A 25,345-nucleotide genomic window follows, 5' to 3' on the forward strand; every position below is an offset into this window, starting at 1 on the left:
TACTGCCACTAAACACTCACATTTTATATTAATTTATCAAACATATATGGGATCTAGGACCTCCTACTGAAATAAAACAAATCCATCAGATTTCTGTGTCCAGGTTTCCAGATGTCCCTAAAAAACATTTGAGTCTCATAAATGAAAAAATAAGTTATAGGTCACTTCAGCCAAGTAGTGTGAACCGATAAACCACTCTCGAGTGTGCTCTGTTGGACCCTCTTTGGTTTTACTTCTTTGGGCACAATTTCCTGCAAATGTTACATTTATATTTGTAAGAAACCATAAGAATAGAAAAGACATTCAAATTGGTTAATCTCTGAGGCAACACCACACCATATAATCACTTAGTAAGAGACAATGCTTGTAATTGATCATAAAAGGACTGTGTCTTTTTTTACCTTGGTTAAAAAAAAAAAGAATAGAAATATTCAAATGAAGTTCCCACGTGTGCTAAGGGCAACATGCATTGTTTCGTTGTTGTTTTTTTTAATGTTTTGTTTTGTTTTGTTGTTTTTGCTTTTTCATTCTTGAAATAAAATGATCAATCCCGATGTGCCGAAGCATCATGCCTTACACTTCACTACTTTCCTCTTAAACTTCTTGTTATTAAGTTGGATGCCTTAAAATGTGATGTGACAAGTAGAAAATACTGATAGAAATCAGTAGTCTTGCATGCAGAGTCTGTGTTTTTAACTCAGCTGGAAGTCAGTAGACAGTCTACATTAGTCCAGCGAGGAGGATGAAAGGACGGGATGGGAACACCAGAGCATCCGAGGGATGTGACAGACGCAGGTGGCATCGTCGGTGAGGAAGAGGAGGATTACACACCGTATTACAGCATTCATTCACCTAATAAATATAAAAAACATTCAAAGAAGACAGAATTTTAACAGGAAAGGTCAAATATAAATGGCTCCATGTGGATTACGATAAATTCCTTTGACAAGGTGATTATTCCTAGCATTTTATAAAACATAAACAATATGAATCTGTTTAGCAAGTTACGAGAATCCAGTCAACACATATAGACTCTCGCTAATCGGAATGATTACCAGCTTAAGTATACTTGCTTGAATAAGTTTATTAAAAAACAAAATTAACGTGGCAACGTCACATCTCAAGATTAATTTAATGATCATCAATAATTCTAAGGATGAAACAGATGTGTGACGTACTCTGTAACAGTATAGTAGATTTAATGTACATGAACACAGGAAAAGCCTGCTATGTTGCTATAGCAGCGTTGCTATAGCAATAAGGAGTAAAAGAGGAAGCTCACATGGAAACTGAATATTTAAGACAGTTCCTTCGGGTACTTCTTCATAATTTCTGGTTGGGTTTGTAACATGGAGCTGGATATCCTCCTGCTGCTGAACAAAAGTCACAAATCTTGATATGAAAGCTGCAATAGGGAACTTCCCAAGAATCCAGGAACTTGCTAGAAAATGTGAATGTGTACAAGGTTCGTGCCATTCTCAACCTATCCGTGGCACTTTAGAACGGTACACCAGAGAGCATGCATCTGAGCTGTAGTGCACAAGCACGAGTAAGTTACATTATTACAGAAACCCAAGTCAGAGAACAGATACCGGTACATGAAAAAAATGTAACAAATAGAAGGACCCAGGGGGGGCCTGGAATATATCCTGGAGTGTCCAGATTTGTTTCTCTAGCTTGTGTTATTACGTTTTAAAAAATAATGGTAATTTCAGAAAATATGACAAAAATACACTTAGAAACTGCAACTTTGATATAATTTAATCAGCATAAAGTTGTTTCGAGTCCGAAAGCCACAGTTAAAGTAATGAGTAATGTGGCTAATCTTTCCACTCTGGAACCTGGTTTCAAAGATGATCATTTACTGACCGCCAAAATGCTGGGCCTAATTTTTAGTGAAGAGTAGCAGTTTCAGGCCCCAGTCAGATACTGACTGTAAGTCATGTGACTCGAGTCCACATGGCTGGTACTTTCTAAAGTGTACTGCAACAGTAACATAGGATAACGTGCATGTGCCTATGGGATTTTTTTTCAGATGTTAGTTCATTATTGTTTCTCATTCTTTAAGAGCACAAAAAGGGAAGTGGCTGTAAAGGCCAATATGTGTCACATATAATGAAACTGCTGCTGCTGGTAAAAACATGCAGAACTGTAATGTTTTGGGGGTATTTTGGCACAGTTTCAACATCAGGAATTAGATGATTTTAGAGACTCAAATCACCCTTTTGGTGTGGCATACTTGAGGCAGCATAAAGCACAGTGCGCTGGCTCATGTACTATAACATACACTCACCTGTCATTTCACTAGGTATTCCAGGTGTACCCAATGAAGTGGCCAGCGTGTATCCGTGAAACATCTCCCGGTCATACGTGCATGGATACCTGAGTTTGGTGTAGCTTGGGAGCTGCCTTGGCTGGCAAGTGAAGACACGCTCGCAGCATCTACAGCTGCTTTCATAGCATACAGGTTTGCTTCCTTCTGGAACTTTGCAATGTTCTTCTTATACCGAATGCTCTTGTTTCCAAACCAGTTTGCCACCTAAGAGAGGCAAAGATGGAAATAGACATTTCATCAATTTCTGGTACTAAATATTGCATTATCAGTTATCTTAATTGTTTTTTCTTTTTTCTTTTTTAATGCTTGAGCATCTGACATCCAGACCTGCGCAACAGTGATGAAGCACTTCTTGGCCAGTTCCTCCTTAACCTCCTCGTTAGGGTATGGGTTTACCAGATGGGAGTAAAAATAATCATTAAAAATTTCTGTGGCCTGTTTGCTGAAGTTCCTTCGCTTCCGCCTGACAGAAAAGGTACAGATCCACAAATGAAACGTCTTCCCCATGTTGACACACATTGGAAAGGTAAAGCGGAGGCAGAGAAGCAAACATGAGGGAAATAAATCTAATTTACCTGGGCTCCATGGTCCTGGAGCGTAGAATCATGATAGCTTCACACGTGCTCTGCTTTAACTGCACCTGGATAGCGTCGAACTTGCGGTGGATGATTGAGACCAGTCGCTCAATCTCTTTGGGTGAGAACCGCGGTTGAATTGGTTTGATATTGGATATTCCACATTCGACATTCAAAGACATCCATTTAACTTGTGATACATACCACCGATTTTGGTCATATTGCTTGTGATGCGTTCATGGTCATCTAGATTCTAGACTATATATCACAAGAGAGTAATTATTATAAAATCGTATTACGGGCTGATTTAATGTGGTTTTATGATGAATTCAACACCCATAAAACTTGTGATACATACCACTGATTTTGGTCAAACCACTTGTGATGTGTTCATGGTCATCTAGACTATCACAAAACAGTAATTATTAAAAAAATCATATATATGGGCTGATTTAAAAAATCATATATATGGGCTGATTTAATGTGGTTTAATGAATTCAACACCCATAAAACTTGTGATACATACCACTGATTTTGGTCATATTGCTTGTGATGTGTTCATGGTCATCTAGACTATATATCACAAGAGAGTAATTATTATAAAATCATATTATGGGCTGATTTAATGAGGTTTAATGAATTCTGTCACAATTCTGAATTGTGAATTCTGGTGTTATGTATCACAAGTTTTATGGGTGTTGAATTCATTAAAACTCATTAAATCAGCCCGTAATATGATTTTATAATAATTACTCTCTTGTGATATATAGTCTAGAATAGATGACCATGAACGCATCACAAGCAATATGACCAAAATCAGTGGTATGTATCACAAGTTAAATGGATGTCTTTGAATGTTGAATATCCAATATCCAATATCAAACCAATTCAACCGCGGTTGGGTGAGATGGGTCGCGTACGCGCCTGCTCCCTCAATAGGTTCATCACGTGGCTGGTGAGTTCATTGCATGCCTGAGTGTGGTAAAGAGCAAATTGGGATGAAATGAGCCCAACCCAAGGCTTTTACTACCATTGTGAATAACTATATTTAATATTTAAGAGTTTTACCTCTCCTGCATGAGATTAGATTTCGTGTCACTAACAAACCAGTTCACATTTTTCCAGTTCTGTGTGGTAAATCTGCCGTATCTGAGCAAGCTTTTCTCTGTAGTCGTCGAGTTCAGCACTTCTGTCATGAGGCAACCATCCTGCTGCAGCAGCATCAACCCCTGTTTGAGACACTCCACCCTCCCCTGGACCTGCAACACCCTCCGCCAACAGCATGTTGTCCAGTCGCCTGATTTGAGGGTCTGGAGGATCCTCTTGATGGGCACTTTGTGTCCTCAAACCTATGGAGAGCAACAGAAACCATCATTTCCACATCAGATCATGAGATACCGATGATACCAACTGCACTGATGTCCTGCTCACTAACCCACCCACAACTTAACTCTTACAAAATGTCATTCGTTAATGAGTTTTTGTCTGGAAAAACCTAATTTGCAGTTTTAAAAGTTCAAAATCTACAGCCTCTTTTAGTAGGGGGAAGAGCATGAACTCCAAAATAAAGAGTTGTGGTTGGAAAAGATGAATGGGGAAGTGAGCAACATTCTGTATCCTGAAATATGTCAATCTAAGTCTATTATTACCATCACTGAATTCTTGTTTCATTGAAGAACCAATGATATCACTGCAGAGTGAAGAAAACAAATAAGTTCCAGAAGAGTTCTGGAGCTCATTTAGTATTTACGCTTTTCTTCTAAACAAGAATGTCGCTTTTTCATACCTAATTTCTCTTCACAACAAGTGTCTGTAACTGAGATATCTGATTCCATATTTCCTTTAGAGAATGAATCAAAGCAACCTGCAGAAAGCACCAAATTTTAATACAATTCTAAGTGCAGTGTAAGTGTTTTACACTGTATTTTTTATGTTTCTTAATTCTTTTTTTTTGCCTGAAAACATTTTGAAAACAAAGAAAAAAACTATTAATAATGAAAAATAAAAAAAACGTAGACATGCAGGAAGGACAAAAAGATACATAAAGTAAAAAATGAATTGAATTGATCACACACAGCCCTTAAGGGGTAACTAAAGACTTTGTAAAAAATGGGAGCTCATTTCAGAGGTCGTTAATTTGAAATTATGCACATCAAGTGGTAATTGCAAGGTAGTCCCAGTGAGCACTTCCCTTTTCATAATCCATATAGGGCACAGGCCGCCTCCTATTTCACTAGACTCTTAACACAAGCATAAATCACTGATACACACTTTCACTTGGCCCTACAAGGACAACTGGTCCCAACATGTCAGTGATTATCCTTAACGTCTTTCAGAGGTAACAAAACCACACAAACACACAAACAAGCACACACACACAAACACACACACACACACACACACACACACACACACACACACACACACACACACACACACACACACACACAGCATTTGCCAGGAAATACATGCCTCCTGTGCTGCCAATCAGCATGATTTTATTGGTATTTGTCACACGGATAAGTTCTGCACCCAAACTGTTGGATGCCTCATGTCACTACCTGCTAACACCCATCAAAATTTTACATAATAACTGCACCAAAGTCATGTGATACAGGCAAAAGATAACAGATTTCACAAGCAGTAAATATGAGACTATTGAGATGGAAAGGTTAAAAAAACTGCTGTGAGTACTCGACCAGTCAGAGATGTTTAGTGCTGTGCCCAACACAGAAAACCCGAGATAATTTTCAGAGAGCTATGATAAACTATTTCCCTACCAAGTCCCATTTGAGGATATAAAACATCTTCCCTGGAACTCTGTTTTACAGTTCTTATGAGGTGGCTACAAAGAGGACCCACCACCACCCCAAAACAACCCCTTATTCCTAGAAGAGGTTCTCGTGGTTTGAATGCAGCTCCGGTTGTTTTGAAATCCTGAATCCCTCCTGCCGCAACCTCGGGCCTCTTTTTTTCCAGGCCTGGACTGAAATGAAGTAATGAGAAGCAATTCTGTGCGGCTTCTCTCTTTTTTTCATAGTAACATGCTTAGAAATCAAGAGAATGCTAAAAAATGACTCCCCTGCCTGGAAAATATATACAAATTGTCAGTGTAGTATAAAGTTAAAGTCAATGCAGTGCATTACTACGGTGTAAAAAGGTGAAGATAAGTAAAAGGCTGGATTGAAAATGCAGGCATTAGTGTTCAAACAATCCAGTGCAATTGAGCTTCCTCCCTAATTCAAACTATTAGATCAACTTCAACATGGCATCATTTTAATCGCTGGCACAGATTCCTGCTTTAAATCACCCAGATTAGAAGATCCTGTTGCTCCCTTGAAAGACAAAAGTGTCTCGTTACGACACTCCTCCAGTAGCCTTTTCACCATCTGAACATTTGGAGGAGAGCATCAGCAAAAATCATCAAGGCAGCCAGCAGAGGATGACTTTTAGAAAAATCCAAGCACAAACTGAAGATGCTGGTGTGGCACAGTGAGCACAAGAGCAAGAGAGGGAGAAAGAGAGACAACGCGTTAGTAATATATAACAACTGCTCAATGATGGCTGGGAAGATGGCGCTTGGCCCAAAATACACTCCACTTATGTCTCCAATCTCTCACTCAGCCTCTATCACAGATGTGCCATCAAGTTGGCCGCCATCAAAGATATACACAAGAAAATTAGAATATAACAATTGTAAATAAACACTTTTATTTGATTTTTGATTTTATTATCTGCATGTTCCTATGTTACTGTAAGTGCTTCAAGAAACAAACACTGATTTCCAAATAATACGTGTGAACTGTGGACTTGATAGTTGTGAATGCCCTGGAAGAGAAAAGATGATTAACCTCGTCGGCATGTGAACTTTTGTCTCCCTGGCTGATCGATAAAGAGACAAATTGACAACTCACCTGTTTTTTCATTGATCTCACACAGGACACTGAAGAGGGCAGGCTTCATTCTGTGGCAATTTAAAGTGTATTTCCTTAAATGGAAACACAGAATATGACACAGACTTTACATGACAAGCAATTATGACACAGACTATTATGGGCATATAATAAATCAAAGATCATATACGTAAGAAAAATGACTTCTTCACCCAAACAAGCTCTTTGGTCGCTTTGGTCCTATGTTTGAGTGGTTGAATTATGAAATTATGCCATTGTGTGGCCTCCACTGGCAGACAAACAAATAATAAATGCCAAAGTGCCCATTTCCACTGGAAACAGCTTATACGCAATAGTTCGTTATAAGGTTGTAGCGCCATCTGTTGACGGATGAAGTCAAGCTCTACGATGTCCGAGACTACAGCGTGGTGTGTTGGTTGATGGCATCTAACCATCCATAATGAACTGTGGATAGTTAGTTTTTAGTGGGAGCAGACGGGTGACTGGGTCCTTAATGAAACATACTATGCCCTTTTGACAAAAGTTGATACAATACTCTCATTTCTTATTGAAAAACAAGCAGTCCCTTTCTTCAACCATAGTTGATTTATTGCAGCACTCAACCTGACACCACCCATTTTTGCAGGACATGCCTCTTTAGAAATAGGTGTTAAAACGGGTACAACAGATGCAGCATGGCGGGATGTTAGGTGAAGATAGAGATGGAGAAGCAAATTCCCTGTGAATTCCCCTGTGATCTGGATCTGTGATATCGCAGCTTGAAAAGCTTAATGGTTCACTAAATTAAACTGTTTAAATAATTGAGAACTTATAATAAAAGGAGAATATGAAACATACCAAATTAAAAAGCAAATTAAAGGGGAAAAGGGAACAAAAAACAACAAAAAAAACAAATGAATGTATGTAACTGTTTTGTTTGTTTGCTAGTGTCCCCTCTTGTCCTGTACCTGTATGCGTTTTTTGTTTTGTGCATTTGTATTGTTAACTGTTTTGCATTAAATTAAAAAAAAAGTTCAAATAGTAGTGGCAACAAAGTGACATGGTTGTGTTATATGGTTGTTTTTGAGTTTGTGGTACCTTCAAACACACAAATTTTAAAGTCTCAAGAATAGCATATTTTTTTCTTCTTTCTTTTTTAAATTCATATAAGTTGCTGATGGAGTCAAATGAAGGGGGTGGTTTATGGAGGTAGATTTGTGTCGTAATTATTAAATCAAAAAAAAGATTGCTTCAATCAAAAAATATATTTTCAATTAAAAAAATGTCACTTCAATCAAAAAAAATGTCAATCAAAGAAAAAAAGTGTTTGAATGCCAAAAAATATTTGAGACTCAAAAAAATGCATTTGAACACTGTTTTTCTTTGATTGGAAATGTTTTCTTTCATAGAAGTGAAGTTTTCTTTGTTTGAAGCAACTTTTTTGATTGAAGTAGTGTTTTTTGTGTTTGGGCCATATTATGGGTAGGACATTTGTGTCTTTATCATTTAAACAAAAAAGAAAAAAATATTTTCAATGAAAAAAAATCACTTCAATAAAAAAACTTTTTCAATCAAAGAAAAAGTGTTTGAATGCAAAAAAATATTTGAGACCCCAAAAAATTGGATTTGAACCCTTTTTTCGGATTGAAAATATTTTTTTTTGATTTGAAGTGATTTTTTTTTTGATTGAAGTGAAAAATGTTTTGAGGTCTTTTTTTTTATTGAATCATTTTGACACAAACATCCCGCAGTGGGCGGATGCTTCACCGTTGGTCAGACCAGAGTCAGACATTTTTCTTTGATTGAAATAATTTTAATAATAGTCGCTGCGTACCCTACGGCGTTGTGTGCATGTGTTCAACCTGATCACCACTCTCATCAAGATGAAATAGACTCATCACAGGATAAAACGTATTACTGAAAGAAAGTCATGTGACCTTTTCCCCTAAAAGATGAGTAGTTGTTATCACAACCCTGTAAACCACATGTCTGTGACAGATGTGACAAAGTCTGGAAACAGTGCAGCAGAACTCGTCTAAAGAATAATAATGTGATCATCGCTAATACAATTTTGATATATAGTAACTTTAACAATCGTGAGAATTGATGATTTGCACAATGTAAAGTCACTTTCAAAATTGTTTCAGGGGTTTGAGGTTTATTTATTTTATGTCAATCTTTATTTTGAAAGAAAGTTTGAGCCACTTCCGGTCTTACGCTTTTGTCCCCCCCCCCCCCACACACACACACACATACACACACACCTCAATGACTTAGTGCCTTTGTCCTTCAGTTATAATTGAAACCCAAGTATTGTTTTATTTTATTTTTTTATCTCAAAGGCATGTTTTCTTCTTTCACCATTGGTCTGATGCCGTGGTTCATGGTGTGTTTTTGTGTAAGTGGACATCGTACTGGTGATGCTGACCTGATGGAGAAGATGAATGACTTCTCCAGCACGAGGCGACAGAATGACTCTACCTCACAGTCCATTTCTCTCACATTAACTAACACACACTCATAAGCCCCTGCAGGCACCCACAACCAGCAGACACACAGATGTGCTGTTGTTGAGACACACACAGATGCCCTCCCTGACAAGCTGCCTCATTTCCTCCTGTCTTTTTGTCAAAGGAGATTAAAGCTGCCTATTTGTCATTAATTAAACAATAAAGTGAATTGCTCTGATTATGTCCGTCCTGCAGATGGAGCAGCCCACCTGCCCCAGTCCCCCCTGCAACTATCATCTATGGTCCACTCTCATTGTTGCCATGCCAACAGTGCCTTGCCCCCTCTGGATGCTGCAATGAAATGTTTTGATTTCACAAAGAGAAAGTATGAACAAATTTACAGTCAATTAAGAGGAATTTTTTATGATTATTAACTGTCTTTTGCCTCTTTTTAACCATCTTTACGTGAGTCCTGTTATCTGTGTGCATTCATCACGCCATTAACATTATAACGTCACCTTTATTGTGTTTAATCCCTTTTTAAAATACTCAAAAATGCCAGCTATTTGGTCACTCGTTAACATGATCTGTCTTGACTTCATGAATTCTGCTCCTGCAAGGAATATTATTTTGGATGACAGGATTGTGGCACAGAAGAATGAACAAAATTGGACAACGGCTAATGCATCTAATGCTGTAATCGGTGTTGCAGCTGATACGATTATGCTGGATCACAGACAACAATTGGGAAGACATGGAGAACCTGGTGAACCTCAGCTGAGACAAAAGTCTCAAAGTGTGCCACTCTGGATATACTGTGAAGAACAGGGAGGTCCTCCAACCTATGATCAAAACTCCCCAGATGATCACAGGCTTATAACTTTCTAAGTCATCTCCGACATAACTGCAGCAGCAAAGCCACGACCGTTTGTAAAGGCGCGTGAAGTGAAGCAGAGCTCTGCATGGTTTTAGTTACCCAGTGGCAGTTAGACCACAGCACTGTCTCCCTAGCCTCCACTTTCTTTTATGTGAACTGGAAACTGCACAAATTTACAGATACGCACGCTCACCCACACAATCTTGTGAAAAAGTAAGTAAACTGTCTTTGAAGTCTCTGTTGTTCTTGTTTTGTTTGTTTGTTTGTTTGTTTTCATCCCTTACAAAACCCCAGTTCGTTTAATTTTCAGTCATTCCTAATTAGATCTGCTGCTGTTTTTCAATTCAATTAAATTCAATTGTATTTATATAGCGTCTAATACAGGGCTCTGCAACCCAAAATGTTGAAAGAGCCATATTGGACCAAAAACCCAAAAAACAAATATGTCTGGAGCCGCAAAAAATGAAAAGTCTTGTATAAGCCTTAGAATGAAGACAACACATGCTCCATGTATCTATATTAGTTATAACTGGGGGAAGATTTTTTTTTCATTATGCACTTCAGGAAAAAAGTCGAAATGTCGAGAAAAAAGTCGAAATGTTGAGAAAAGAGTCGAAATGTTGAGAAAAAAGTCAAAATGTTGAGAAAAAAGTCGAAATGTCGAGAAAAGAGTCGAAATGTTGAGAAAAAAGTCGAAATGTTGAGAAAAAAGTCGAAATGTCGAGGAAATAGTCAAAATTTCGTGAAAAAAGTCGAAATGTTGAGAAAAAAGTCAAATGTCGAGAAAAAAGTCAAAATTTCGAGAAAAGAGTTGAAATGTTGAGATTAAAAAGGAAAGGAAAAAGGAAGAAAAAAAGGAAAAAAAGAGGAAAAAAAAGGTCAAACATTTTTGAAAAAGCTCCAGGGAGCCACTAGGGCGGCGCTAAAGAGCCGCATGCGGCTCTAGAGCCACGGGGTGGCGACCCCCGGTCTAATACAACAAAAGTTGTCTCCAGATGCTTTCCAGACACCCAGAACATAAACCCCGAGCAATTATTACATAAACAATGGCAGGTAAAAACTCCCCTTTAGGAGGGAAGAAACCTTGAGCAGGACCAGGCTCATAAGGGGGGACCCTCCTGCCGAGGGCCAGACTGGGGGGTCAGGGACGTCAACAGCACAGCAGGCAGGTGGAAGCAGCAACGGGATGACCAGGGGTGGGGACCGCAGGCCAGCACACAGCTCCCGAAGCTCCGGCCCAATCAGCAAGCCCCAGGTTAGGTGCAGGGTCGGGGAAAGGTTTTTTGGATCATTCTCCTGCTGTGTGATTGTGCAGGGTCGGGGAAAGGTTTTTTGGATCATTCTCGTGCTGTGTGATCCAGCTTGAGCCAAGCTTTAGCCGTTGGAAACATCTGCCTTTAGAATACTGAGGAGCTCATGCTCCACTCAATGACTCCAACTGTGGCTGCAAAACAACACAAATCATGTTCATTGCCGTGTTTGACAGTGGGTAAGAGGTGTTTCTGCTCAAATGCTGTTTGGCTTTCTCCAAATGTGGTGCTGGGCATTAGGGGAAACAACTCCACTTTGGTCTCAGGACATTTTTCAGGTGAGGCTTTCTCCTGACAACCCTTCCCAAGTAAGTGGGCTTTTTCGGTCTTTGTATAAGACTTTAAATATTAAACATGCTCAGCAAGGCCAGTAGACTCTGAAATATAGTTCTTGTTTTTTGTTGATGGTTTTTTTTTTTCGTATTTCTGTGAGCATTGCAAGGTTTGACCTCAGACATCAGTCCTGGGACTGGTAACTGTCAGTCATGTTTTCTACTTGTGAATAATTCTTACTCACGATAGAATGCGGAACTTATAATTTGGAAACTTTTTTTTAATTCGTTCTTTGTTTTTAACCCACTTATATTGATGTGCAGCAACGCTTCTCTGGACCCATATTTGTTGTCTCTTACATCCATGTACTCTTCCTTGATCACCCAAACCTTTATTTTTCATTCCTCTTCTCTTTTCTACCACATTGCTCTCTCATTTGTCCTCCTGCGAGCCCTTTTTATTATTCTCTTCTCTCCTTCTTCACCTCAGGCTGCCCTCCTCACCCTCATTATCATATAAATAAAAATCCACCATTCTTTCACCACGTCTCTGCTGAATTATGTCACCCATTATACCTTCTGAAAGTTGGTGCTTTAATGACTGATTTATTTGAAAGAAAATGTGTTAAAGGCACAGAAACTGAACAGGAAAACCATGTCTAAATATACAGATACAGTTTTGACTGCATGGGAAATTAGGGGGATGAGACAACTGAGTGTAATCTGTTTATGCCCTGGATTCATGCCTGAAGCCCGAGGGCAGCAGGTCTGTAATGCAAAGATGCAAATATTGGGAAAACATTTTTCCCTTTATTGAAATATGTATCACATTTTGCTGGGGAAATTGTATATTTAAAGGGTTCATACCACACCATATATATACATAAATTACATTTTACAATAAGAAACTATACACTTTATTTTATCTGTATATATTTACTTTTGGAAGTTATCAGGCGAGGGTAGTGTTATCATACCGCTGCTCTGCTGCCATCCTGCGTTCAGTTATGTAAACCCTACATTACCGTATGAGCCAAAGTGATGACGTCATGACCCAAGGGGCTGACGGGAATTGTAGTTGAAACTGACCCACCACTTCCTGCTTGGACGAGGTTGACTAAAATATTCCGTCTCGCAGCAAAGAACCTTTATACTCTCAAAATAACATCACGTCGGGAGAGGACACGTAGATACAGAGACAGAGCAAGTTAGTATCTGCAACATTTCACCAAACACTTAGCATTTGGGTCATTTTGAGCAAGAAAAAGCGATTTTTTGGTCAACAAAAAAGAAGAGTTAGTAGAGTATAAGGTAAGCTCGGCTTTTGATGAAAGTTTTGAATATGACTCTTATCCTTTTGAATGAATAATATAACTGTATATATCATATACAAGTTATCTTGTTAACAATAAACCTGTTTTTGTTCTTCTTTTATCTTTATAAGTGTGATTGTTGCCGGTAGAGCAAGTAGAAGTGCCTGCTGCTGGTATTTTTTCTCACCTTGTCAACAAAATATCCTCGTTGACACAAAAACAATAGGACTTGAATGAGGCCACACAGGTTCTTAAGTAAATATCCAAAAGTACTGTATGTCCTCCTAGCACTGCCATGCTTTAAATAGCTCATTATTTTTTATGACTGTATTTTTCCCTTAAAACGTCAGCAGAGACTTTATATATAAAGGGTTTCTTTTGTTGTAGTTTTTTTCAGAGGGGGGGTTATAATGTTAAAATGGTTAAATTTCACCTATTCACTATATTTCAAAAAGGCAACAGTCAAGAGTGAGTTGTTCAGATTTATTGATTATTTTTCTTCTTTTTTTGTTATGGACCAGATCAATTTGGGGCCTTTTCTGTTGGTGTTTCTGCTTTGAATGAGGATAAGTGCACTAACAAAACTAACACCAGCTCATACCTCATAGCTGTGAAATGCAGACATCTGCAGGAGAAAATATCACCTGTGCAGCTGTTACAGATGCATTCTTGCTCTAAATAGTCTCATTCTGTTCTCCATTTTGTGGTGATGACATAACTATTAAGACTGAAAAATGCAGTTGTTGTAAACAATGAAGCCTCAACATAACATGAATTGTTAGACTGTTTGCCTCCCTGAATTCCCACTTCTTGTCACATGGACTTGATAAGTGGGTTCGAACACGTCAGCGAACACATTCTTCCACACCCAGATACACAATACATTCATCGAAATAGCTGTGACTCTAAATAATTAATAGATTTAAGGTTGAAATAAAACTTTATCTGGAAATGAGGTCATTTAAAAGATTAAACAGATACTAGATTAAGTAATGTAGAAGATAATGCCAAACGCGTGTTGTGAGATTTTTCAATATTTTAGTCGGAGATGAGTGAAGATATTACCTCAGTTCCACACGTCCTAAAAGTATATAATAATTACAATTCAAAAAAAATAAAACAATAGTGTCACTCAGTAATACAATTAGAAAACTGAATCCCAGCATTAAATATCTGTAAACCCCAAAGTATCTTTAGCAATTTAGCAACTGCAAATAACTGTTTGAAGTAACTATTTATCAGTCTTGTGTATAACCTTTGGAGAAATGTTAGCTCTGTAGAAACTCTTCTATCTCAGGCATGTTAGTGGGTTTCTGTACAGAAATTCTTGCTTCATGTCCTCACGCTATATTTCTGTGAAATTAACAAGTTAACTTTTCTGCCTAAATCTGAACTTTAATCTTTCTTTTTTGATTTGTTTATTTTTTTATGGAGCAATATTGATTATAAGGGTTTTTTTTCTTCCTGCCTCCTTCATCTTCTTATTTGTTGTTCCATTAATCTATCTGGGCCATACAGACCCAAATTATAATCCCACCACCACTGTGTCACAGATGTGTCTGTTTTCCTTTCTTCAAACTCCTCATAGGGATCATTTGAAGCTAAAGCCTACATTTCAGTCCCATCTATTCTTAAAACATTTCACCACCATGTCTATGAGCTCTTGGGCAAACTGTAGGAAGGCAGCTGTGCAGTGTTGGAGGACATGGGCCTTGTCCGTGCAGCTCTGCCATGCACCATTGCTGTTTTGTATTTTATGGTTTTTTTCCTAATGGAGAGCTTGTGAAAATGGAAATTTGTCAGTGTGAGAGAGGCTTTTAGTTGCGTTGCTGTTGCCTTGGATTATTTGGGGACTAGGTGGCATTTATACACTTATCAGTTACATTTGTTGATCAACTACTAATGGGAAGGGTATGGTCTTGAACTGCCTCTACTTGTATGCACGCTGTTTGCCAGTACTGTTGAGAACCCATACCCTTATGAGATGGCTTTGTAATTTTTTTTCAGCCCAAGTATCAACAACATTCCTTTTAGGTCCACAGAAATGTCCTTAGAGCCATGATTCGCTTCCTCAAAGGTGCACTTTCAAGATTAGACTTATTGAGATTCATTAAAAATAATTAACCCAGAACAATTTTTTTATTTTTCCTTAATAGAACAACAAAAAAGAATATCTGACTCTACTTTCACATTAATCCTGTAACTTTTACCACTCACTCGAGTGTAAGATTGTGTTTTCTTCCACAACAAACAAATAATGTAGTATGATGTATTGTTTCATTTGTTTAGAATGGGGTGTTCTTAATCTCGACAACCCTGGTTGAAGTCAACAGCACTGTACAGTTTTGGTGAAGCCCTGTTATTCTAAGGGGGTGAGATGGCTCAACAGCTCAGTTGGGCTCCAGGGGGAGATTAAGTCCACCCTGAGTTCCTCCAGGCCCTGGATGTTTTGGAGCTGTCCTGGTTGACACACCTCTGTAAAATGACATGGACATGAGGGGCTTTTCGTCTGAATTGGGAGACGGATCGTGTTTTCCCCTTTTTCACACAACAATGTCTTAAAATTACTGAGGTACTAGGTCTGTTGCTGCAGGCCATTCAGTCTGTCTGGAAGGAGAATGTGGTCCATATTACCGGTGATGAGTTGGATTTGTCCCACAAATGATTCTGTCCGGTTGGTGGTCCCGTCTAGTTCACGTTTGAGGAGGAATGGAACAGCACATTGACGGGCTGATTGGTGTGGCATCTGAAGTGCTGGTGCTTTTGGAAGAGCAGACTTTTCAAGGGCTTCTCTAACGTAGGGAAAGACAGCCCTGCTCTTGTCGTAACTGTAGCTTGTTCCACCATTGAGGAACCACTTAGGAGAACAGTCTTGACTGAGATCGCTGTGTGTGAAGAAAGGGCAAGGCCAGGGGAGGATGGCATCTGGTTAGGATGCCTCCGGTTCATCTCTCTTGGGATGTGTTTCAGCCGTTGTCCAACTGGGAGAAGAACGAGAGGCAGACCAAGAACACTGGAGAGATTATATTTTCAGGTGGCATGAAAACATCTTGGTGTCCTCCAGGAGGAGCTGGGTGTGGAGGGAGAAGTCTTGGGCCCTCTGCTTGGGTTGCTGGCCCTCTGACCTGAACCCGGATAATTGGAAATTCATGGATTAATTTTTAATTATAATCGTATTCTTATGATTTTAAGACTTGAGTGAAAATCAAATGATCAAGACCGCTATATTTGGACTGGATCATTCTTGGTTACATCAACAAATGATGCATTGTCATGGTTGTGGTTGAAAAGGACCCAGATGCAGGAGACGAGGAGGCAGGAGTTCCAGAAACATGATTTATTAACTTAAAACAAATCAAAAGCGCTGCTGAGCAGGATTCAAAAAACACCAGAGCTTAACATGACCATAATCCAAAAACCTGACAGGACACATGGAGGTTAGAAACAGCAGGGAGCAACGGAAAGACAAGACAAGATATACACAAAAGGCTTGACGAGACACGGGTGCAAACGATCAGGGCAGATGGGAGCAAGTCGAGACATAATTTAAACACAAGGACCTGGGATTTCAAAATAAAACAGGAACCTAACTATTAACCAAAACTGTGAAAAACCCCAAACCCTGTCCCCTCAGGTGGAGATGCTGTACTTTTCCTTTTTTTATGTAGTTTTTCCTGTTTCTCTTCCTCAGATGTCCTTGATGGAGCACGGAGCGGTCCGGCCTGTGACGGCAGTGGCCTGGACCTCCAACACAAGCACCTGCCCCAAAGGTTTCACCCTGGTAGGAGCATAAATATCTATAACTAGATAACAAAACAGCACATAGTATGGTACTGTAAAAGTGATTACCCTGCGATATAACATGGAGTTGGTCACGTCTAATAGTCAGCTGCATTATGGGAAATGGCATGAAAAGTACATTGGTCAGTTGTACGAAAAGAAGGAAGGGAAGAAGGAAGGGAGGAAGGAAGGAAAGAAGGAAGGAAGGAAGGAAGGAAGGAAGGAAGGAAGGAAGGAAGGAAGGAAGGAAGGAAGGAAGGAAGGAAGGAAGGAAGGAGGGAAGGAGGGAAGAAGGAATGAGAGAGCAGGAGGAAAGAAGGAAGGAAGGGAGAAAAGAAGGAAGGGAAGAAGGAAGGAAGGAAGGAAGGAAGGAAGCGAGAAAAGAGGAAGGGAAGAAGGAAGGAGAGAGCAGGAGGAAAGAAGGAAGGAAGGGAAAAAAGAGGGAAGGAAGGAAGGAAGGAAGGAAGGAAGGAAGGAAGGAAGGAAGGAAGGAAGGAAGGAAGGAAGGAAGGAAGGAAGGAAGGAAGGAAGGAAGGAAGGAAGGAAGGAAGGAAGGAAGGAAGGAAGGAAGGAAGGAAGGAAGGAAGGAAGGGGAAAAAAGAAGAAAGGAAGGAAGGAAAGGGGAGAAGGAAGGGAGAAAAGAGGATGGGAAGAAAGAAGGAGAGAGCAGGAGGAAAGAAGGAAGGAAGGGAAAAAAGGAAGGAAGGAAGGAAGGAAGGAAGGAAGGAAGGAAGGAAGGAAGGAAGGAAGGAAGGAAGGAAGGAAGGAAGGAAGGAAGGAAGGAAGGAAGGAAGGAAGGAAGGAAGGAAGGAAGGAAGGAAGGAAGGAAGGAAGGAAGGAAGGAAGGAAGGAAGGAAGATAGGAAGATAAATTCCTGTTGATGACGTTTTTGTGTAACAAACATGGTGGATCTGAGAGCGAGATAGATTTATAGTTAAAAAGGTGGAGTTGAATTGGTATTTTTTTTATCATTATCGGGATAATACCATCCATACCGCCCATCCCTATTGTACATTATCCCGGTGTTTCTTGCATTGATTGCAGTTGTTCGCATCCTGCATACTGTGTTCCACATTCTAGCAAAATCCTTACAAACTGCCTGACGTTTGTAGAGGAAAGTCTCCATCTTCATGATTCAACTTTTCATGTTTCTTGGCTATTTTAAATCCTATATACAGGATTCGTCAACTGGCATATGCAGCACACCCATTTTCATTTCACGACTCTTTACAGATCAACATCACAGAAGACGGAGCAGCAGCGAACTTCACACGCAGCTTTGGGATGAAGTCTGGATATTACCTCTGTTACAGCAAGGTAATACAGAGAGGCCCCCGCCAACAGTAGTTAACAGAGGTCCTTCCTTAGTACTGCCTCCAGACTTGTGCATGTTTCTCAGCACTCACGATATCCTTCACGTTTAAACTGTCTCTTTCCTCCAGGACTTGACTGGTGGTATGGTGGTGGCAGACATTCAGGTCATTACAGACAAGGACTCTATCCCTCATGGCTACTGCTATATAGCAGAGCACCTTGAACTTAGTGAGTATACACAAACATTCATACATTTCTGTGTATATTAGCTGCATGTTTTTGTGTGTGTGATGGATGGTAAATTCCTGTATTTGTGCATCTTTGTGTGTCCAGAGGCCTCCGTCTCAAAGAAAAAGCGTGTGTGTGTACGTGTCGGGCCAGTGGGCAGCATAGACACAGCTGTGTTGGACATCAAACTGACAGCCAAAAGCAAAATGATGCTTCAGCATTACACATATGTGGGGTTAGTGGCATTTCATAGAAAAATTGTGACTATCTTCTGAAATCCAAACCTTATTCTGATTAGTGTGTACAGGAGTATTTACACAGTTCTTATTGTTATCAAATTTGCATTTTATGCAGAGATATCCACGGATATGTGCTGTGGTGCAGAAAGGGACACTTTTCTAGCCCCATACCTCAAGCTAAACCCCGCAGTGTCAGCCTGGACCTCCGCAAGCTTTCCCTGGAACAGCCCCCTGCACCTCTCCCCCTCAGATCCAGGTAATGCACTTAAATACAACATCTTATTACAAGAAAAATGTGATCTCGTAACCTTACATCAGCTTCTTTCAAAGAAATGTTGGAATCCTGACATTTATGTCTTCCTTTTGATTCTGCAGCAACCCTCCTCCTCCAGTGCCACCTGGGAGGATAAGTCAGAGACGCTCCAGCCTACATACCAAGGACAATTTGGACAAACCAGCTGACAACAGTTTTCAGGGAATTACAGGTGCACTATTCCTTTTCAGATGTGGGTTTTGTGACAGTAGCCCCTTTTGCATGGGTGGATTCCTGCCGTTCAGCACTTGAATCTAGCGTGTTACCTGTCCCTTTCACATTAACTGACACCGGGTGGCGTGTGGAGCGGGCCCCGCGAATGACTCACCTCTGAGGGTACACTTAATCACTGGTCAGGACTAATGTAAAAACAGAACTGAAAAGCCTAAAGAAGAAGTTATTTGTGGTCAAAGAATGCAACAGCAAGAGTGGCAGAGGGAGACTGCTGGTCATATTTGTGCAACACAATCTGGGGGAAGTTGTTGCGCAAATCCAGTTGTTATTAGGCTTAGATACGCTTCCCGCTCCGTCTTCTGCATCACCCAGCTCTTCTGACGTTGGTGAAGCCAGAGAGGCCGACCGGCATGTTACGTAGTACCACTCGGTAAGGCCTCCAGAGTCGTCTTCCCTCCCTTCAACCTGGCTCCGGGCACCGGGGGAGCAAAAACCACCTTGCATTTACACTGACCAGGGTGCGTTAAACATGCATTCATCATCCAGGGAAAATAACGGGGTCTGATCTAAAGTTGTCTGCCGAGCTACTGATCAACCCGAACAGGATAACATTCAACTAATCAGACGGGTCACCTTTGCATTAATGCTGCTCACAGAGTGCAGTTGTAAATGGAGGACTAGTCTTGTGGAAGGTTTGAGAACTGAAATGACAACAAATAAAGGGGAAATGGAGTCTGTAGAACTTTGCACATTTTTTTAGAATTGAATAGAATAACCTTTACTCGTCCCACAAGGAGAAATTTGCACGGTTTACGGTAGCAAAGGGCATAGCAGAAAGGAAGAGCACATTAGAATAATAATCGCTATAAAAAGGAACAGACTGTACATGAGGCTGTACACATTTTAACTACATTATAGATAGAGAAATAAAACTGCACACTGTATAAATTATTTACAAATTGTTTGCCCTGTGTATTGCACTTGGGAATTTGCACAGTTTAAAGTTGTATTTGGTATGTGTATCAGTGTATTCTGTGTGATGTAGTCTGAGCTGTGCTGGTTGTAAAGTCCACCAGCAGCAAGAAAGAAGGACGCATTCACACAGTCTTGTACTCTTCTTGTATTCAGAGTTTTATATTCTTTTTTAGTGATGGACACCTCACTTCTATCCACGATGAGCAGTAGTTACTTCACTACTCTACACAATTTGTACTATTTGCTCATGTGACCATCTGTATCTGTAAGAAAAAGAGGAAAAGCTGTTGAGTAATCCAAAAGACCCTTGACTTGGGTGCTTGGTGATATCGTATTAAGGAAAATGAAAGAGCAACAAAAAAAGGACAGTGCTTTTCAGAGGAATTGTCATCTTTGCAGTTGCTTTCAATTGCAAAAGAACAAATTAAAATCAAACCTTACCTCGCACCCACTATGTGGCACCAACAGGTCAGACTTGCGCCAGTTGGAAGTGGCGCATAAATGTTCGTGGCTGAAACACAGAACGATTACAGCGAAGGCTTTCAACAGCAAAGCACCAAGGTGCTCACTGAGGCATAAACAGACACATTCAGTTTGCATGGGATTAAATGAAGGGTGTGTTTGTCCATCTGCGATGGAGTCAAGTCTCCTTGAATACAGGAGGACTATTATTGACTTGCTGCTGTTTCATGTCTCAGGGGCTCAATCACTCACTCATTATACCCACCTTCCCTCTCTGCAGCTCTTGATGGAGTTCCCTTCAGCCTGCATCCCAACTTTGATATTCAAGCAAACGGGACGGTAAGGTCCATACCGTATTTTGAACAAAATTAAAAATAAGCATACTGCGACTGTGTAATTGTCCCGCTTCCTCTCCATTTCTTCTTTTTTTCATTGAGTTTTAAATACAAACAAATATTTCTGCTTTTCTCAGACTCTGCAGCTAAACTCTCAGTTAAACAATATTCGCATAAAGTCTGTCAAAGACATTGAAAATGAGGTAAGCTCCCGTCGGATCCGTCACTGAAGCCATGCCTTCTTTGTTTCAAGTTGTGCACATAAACTGAGAATAGACACCCTTTTTCTTTTTCTTTTTTTTCAGTACAACTACACATTCACTGTTGAAGAATCTGCTGCAAAGAGGTCCAGACCATCTGTCCCATCAGCTCAGTGATCTTTGCATTCATGTTGAATATTGATGTCAAATTTCTGTTACGTCTACAAGGAAGTTTCTCTAACGGACCAAATTTGATGAAGGATAAATTGTGCTTCCATTTTTGTACAACAAAGCAGAAATTTCAAAGATGAGATCACCTGTGACACTTTAACGAAATGTAGGTTCTAAGTTTAAGTATATAACCCAATTACGTATTAATTTAGAGCAGTTTTTGTTTTCTAAAGAAAAATATGCTTATTTAAACATGAAGGTTAAGTTTGTACTGAACTTAGGAATATCATTAGTATCTTATGCTTTTAACTGATCGCATGCAGCGTTAAACCAAATACTGTTGCCTATACTTGTTTAGATTTCAAATGGACAACAGTTATTGCCAAAAATGAGGAGGCACTTTGCTACTCCGTATGCCTATTTCTTGCTCTTATATTTATGTATGTATGTATTTCCTGATACACAAGTCCATTTTCTGTCTGTTTGTAAGTAGAGCTGCAGATTTGTCGGATAAACGTTACTCCTGATGATCACTGAGTAGTTACACTAGCATTTCTGTGTAGACGGGCTGTGATACTTTGAAAGAACACAGAGGTTATAATCTTATCAGACATCTATTATTTCTCGGCAATGACTGGGAACCAACGGGGAAAAGGAAACCACACTATGGTGTGTGTAATGTTACAGGACAGTGCTTAATGTTTTAAAATGCTGGACATGTACAAGATATTCTCACCACAAATGAACTTTATATTATATCAAGCAATACTTTCAGGTTAACGTAGGAAAGTTATAGAAAGAATAGTTTCATAAAAGGAAGAATACATAATAAACTAATGAGATAGATATACATTTCTTACTGAAATAAAATCTCATTGTATAATCTTGTTGTCAGTTTCGTACTTTTTTTTTCTCACCCTCCTTTGCAATCCACGGCATTCAATTTATTGAATTAACAAGTTTTCAAAACCTTTGCATGCGGCTACTGTCACAAGTGTGCTATCGCGCATATGTTCTGGTATTGTGAAAAATGAAATGGATTTTGGAACTCTATCCACTCATTTACAAAAGCTGCATTGGCGACACAATTTGATTTATCCCCATGTTTCTATTTATTAAATGAACTGCCAGAAATACGAACGACTCAAAGAAGTACAGACTGCTAATTACGATAACATATTATACAAAAAAATGTATTCTTCTACTTTGGAAAGGGGAACAGCTGCCCACCTTTGAAATGTTCAAAGAACAAATAATACAATTCCTCCCATTGGAGAGGCTAACTCTCAAAGGACACGGCCGAGAACAAATGTTCCGTGAACTGTGGTCTCCACTCCTAAATCAATTAGGGGGAGAAAATATGGACTGACATGACTCACTAAATGAGTTAACCATTTGTCAAAATGTTGCTGTTATCTCATGTATTCACTGTATATTCACTGTATTTATTAACCATTGTCTGCGTCTAATTTCTGTCTGTGTTTGGATGTTTTTTTTTTTTTTTTTTTTTTTTTTTTTTTTTCTCCTTCCTGTTTTGTTTTGTCAATGTTTGTCGGGCTCCTATTATAAAATAATAAAAAGATATTTGAAAAAAAACACAAGTGTGCTATTAAGACATGGCACCACACTAGAGATCGTAATGCCATCAAAGATACTGTGAAGGTTCAGAAGGAACTAACAACTCATTAATATTTGAAGCACTGGTCATTCTGATTGCGATTTATTACACAAGTACAGCCCCAGAGATGGCAACAACACAGCACCACACTTGGGTACTTTGCTTTTGAAGAATATCCCACTTATTTTTAGGTGAAAACAATTCATTGAATTTGACCAACAATTTATACTACAGGGTACAGGTGGATATTTGCTGATATAAAGATGTGACCTAAGATTTAAGTGTTACTTTTTTAGTTATTTGATGCCCAAATCAGGGGTTCTGTATGGGAAAAAGTAGATATAATGTTGATATGTGACGATGATAAGCGTTACATAGAAAACCTTTCAGATATCGCAGCAAAGGAATGTTAATTTAGTCTGCCCCCAACATAATGGATGAACAGTGCTACGAAGTGGCCAGAGGTGTTCATATTCCATCATCTACAATTATCTTACTGAATCTCCAGGTAATGTACTTTAGACACTATCCTTTGAATAAAGAATCTTTTGCGACTACTATGACTTTTAACACCAGAACTGACTACTTTTTGGACTTACCTCCAGTGGCAGATCTAGACTATTTTAAATGGGGGGACAAACGGTTGGCAGGGGTCTAGACAGGGTGGTGGAAATTCTAATGTCTATGTAAACTTCTTTTTGTTGCTCCTTGGAAGGTTTTGGAGAATGTCTTTTACGGGAGAAAAGACTACGGGAGAGTATTAGGGTCACTGAATAAAAAAAAAATACAATTCTGAGAAAAAAGGCAGAATTCTGACTTTTTCTCATAATTTTATTTTCTTCAGTGGCCCTGATATTCTTCCGTACATCCCCTTCTCCAAATCTGTGATTTGTTTGAAAAAAAATCATGATTTTTCATTTTCTCAAAGCACGTTAATATATTGAGTATCATCTCATGTTGCTACAATGGAATTTTGAATAGATAAAAACATAAATTGGTTCAACTGAAATTGACGGTCTCCCTTCCATCTTTTTCCACCTCATCTTCATCGCTTACCTCTTCAGTATCTTACCCTTTTTCTGAACCCGATACCCTCTTGTCTTCATCTCTCACACCACTGTCTTGTCCGTCTTCTCCTCACATCTGAATTCTCCTACATTCTCTCTTAATTTCTTCTGCTTGCTTCTCCTGGCCCTTTTTTGCTAAAATAACTTGTAATATTTCTGTTTAAAAAAACATCAGATGCTGGATATGAATATTTTGATTATAGTGGCATTACTTGGTCTCTGTATCATTGTATGCTGCTTTATATATAATATATATATATATATATATATATATATATATATATAAAGAAGGTCAGTAAAAATTAATTAATTTCAGAAGAAAAACATGTATCCATTCACAACAACTTCAATGTATGTACTGTATTTCTATGAAGCTTCCCCACTAGTTTGGAATGTGCTGATGTAATATTGCCACCTGCTGGACTAACATAGAGGATCATCCTGAGGATCTGGCTTGCTTGCACATGCATGCACGTGCCAAGTCACCAACCAGCGTGTTCATTTAAAATATCATATTTTTGACATAACTTAAGCTTGCTGACTCATTAGGAAAATACATTGATATTTACGAGTAACTAAATGTATCTTTAAACAATTTTCAACATATTGTTTTCTTTCTCACTTTAACATAAGTGAAAACTAACAGAAGTTACCAAACTTGAGCCATTTAAGAATCTAGATTTTTAATTCATGGGAAATGAAATGGAGACTTATATGATTAATGAAATAATAATTTCCTCCATAATGTGTTTTTATAGTTAATTCACACGTGTGAAGAATAGTGTAAGTGTGCAATGTACAGAGTAATACAGTAAGTTTTGACACTTGTGAACTAAACTAAACTAAAATATTTCAGTTTACAATCTAATTTCGTCAAAAATTAGATTGTAAACTGCAATATTTTAGTGTTTGTCTGATGTGTTGGTACCTTTTTATACACAAAACCCAAAGAACAATTTTTCCATTTAGTTTTTTTTATAGGAAAAATGAAACAAACTTAAATGAGAATGCAAATGAATAAGCCTTTAAAAAAAGAAAGAAAAAATAATAATGATTTTCCCGTTTCACTTCAGTCTTTTTCACCAACTCTAATGTGCGTGGAAAGCTTGTTCTCTTTTTAGTCTTTTGTGTGAAAACATATTTACATTTTTGTCTCATCGGAGTAGTACCTGAGCAACATACAAGTCTTTTTCACCATACCATTTCTAAGCACTACTACTAAGTACCCCCCCTGATTCAACAGTTTGTAGATCTACCTTTAGCAGCAGTGATTTGAAGCTGCAGTTTTAAATGTATCTTATGGTGTTTAAGCAATTTTGAACAATATTCTTTCACTTCATCTTCATGAACAGGTCGCTGATACACTGATCTCTTAAAATCTGGTCACAGCATTTCAATCAGTTCGGGTCTGGATTTTTATTAGGCCGTTCCACAACCTTGATTC

General features: G+C 38.9%; 2 protein-coding genes across 3 annotated transcripts; one reads left to right on the forward strand and one right to left on the reverse strand.

The window, feature by feature from the left end:
- Positions 1 to 1,323: 1,323 nt before the first annotated feature.
- On the reverse strand, positions 1,324 to 6,891 carry LOC133452644 (pre-B-cell leukemia transcription factor 1-like). The gene is made up of 7 exons (XM_061732123.1): positions 6,825 to 6,891; positions 4,018 to 4,259; positions 3,807 to 3,882; positions 2,911 to 3,025; positions 2,663 to 2,798; positions 2,383 to 2,539; positions 1,324 to 1,370 (listed from the first exon to the last, which is right to left on the reverse strand). The coding sequence occupies exons 1-7, from the start codon at positions 6,871 to 6,873 to the stop codon at positions 1,324 to 1,326; spliced, it is 822 nt and encodes a 273-aa protein (XP_061588107.1). The 5' UTR covers positions 6,874 to 6,891.
- A 5,918-nt stretch (positions 6,892 to 12,809) lies between these two features.
- On the forward strand, positions 12,810 to 22,698 carry mvb12a (multivesicular body subunit 12A). 2 transcript variants are annotated; one of them, XM_061721296.1, is made up of 10 exons: positions 12,810 to 13,023; positions 16,717 to 16,806; positions 18,039 to 18,122; positions 18,248 to 18,347; positions 18,453 to 18,582; positions 18,702 to 18,842; positions 18,962 to 19,071; positions 20,791 to 20,849; positions 20,983 to 21,048; positions 21,151 to 22,698. In XM_061721296.1, exons 2-10 carry the CDS (start codon positions 16,717 to 16,719, stop codon positions 21,220 to 21,222), a joined length of 852 nt encoding a protein of 283 aa, XP_061577280.1. In that variant the 5' UTR covers positions 12,810 to 13,023; the 3' UTR covers positions 21,223 to 22,698. The 2 variants fall into 2 exon arrangements, with proteins under 2 accessions (XP_061577280.1, XP_061577289.1); XM_061721305.1 differs by having other exon boundaries at positions 12,810 to 12,919.
- Positions 22,699 to 25,345: the final 2,647 nt, after the last annotated feature.

The sequence above is a fragment of the Cololabis saira genome, chromosome 1 (assembly GCF_033807715.1).
Source record: "Cololabis saira isolate AMF1-May2022 chromosome 1, fColSai1.1, whole genome shotgun sequence".
Classification (NCBI taxonomy): Eukaryota; Metazoa; Chordata; class Actinopteri; order Beloniformes; family Belonidae; genus Cololabis; species Cololabis saira.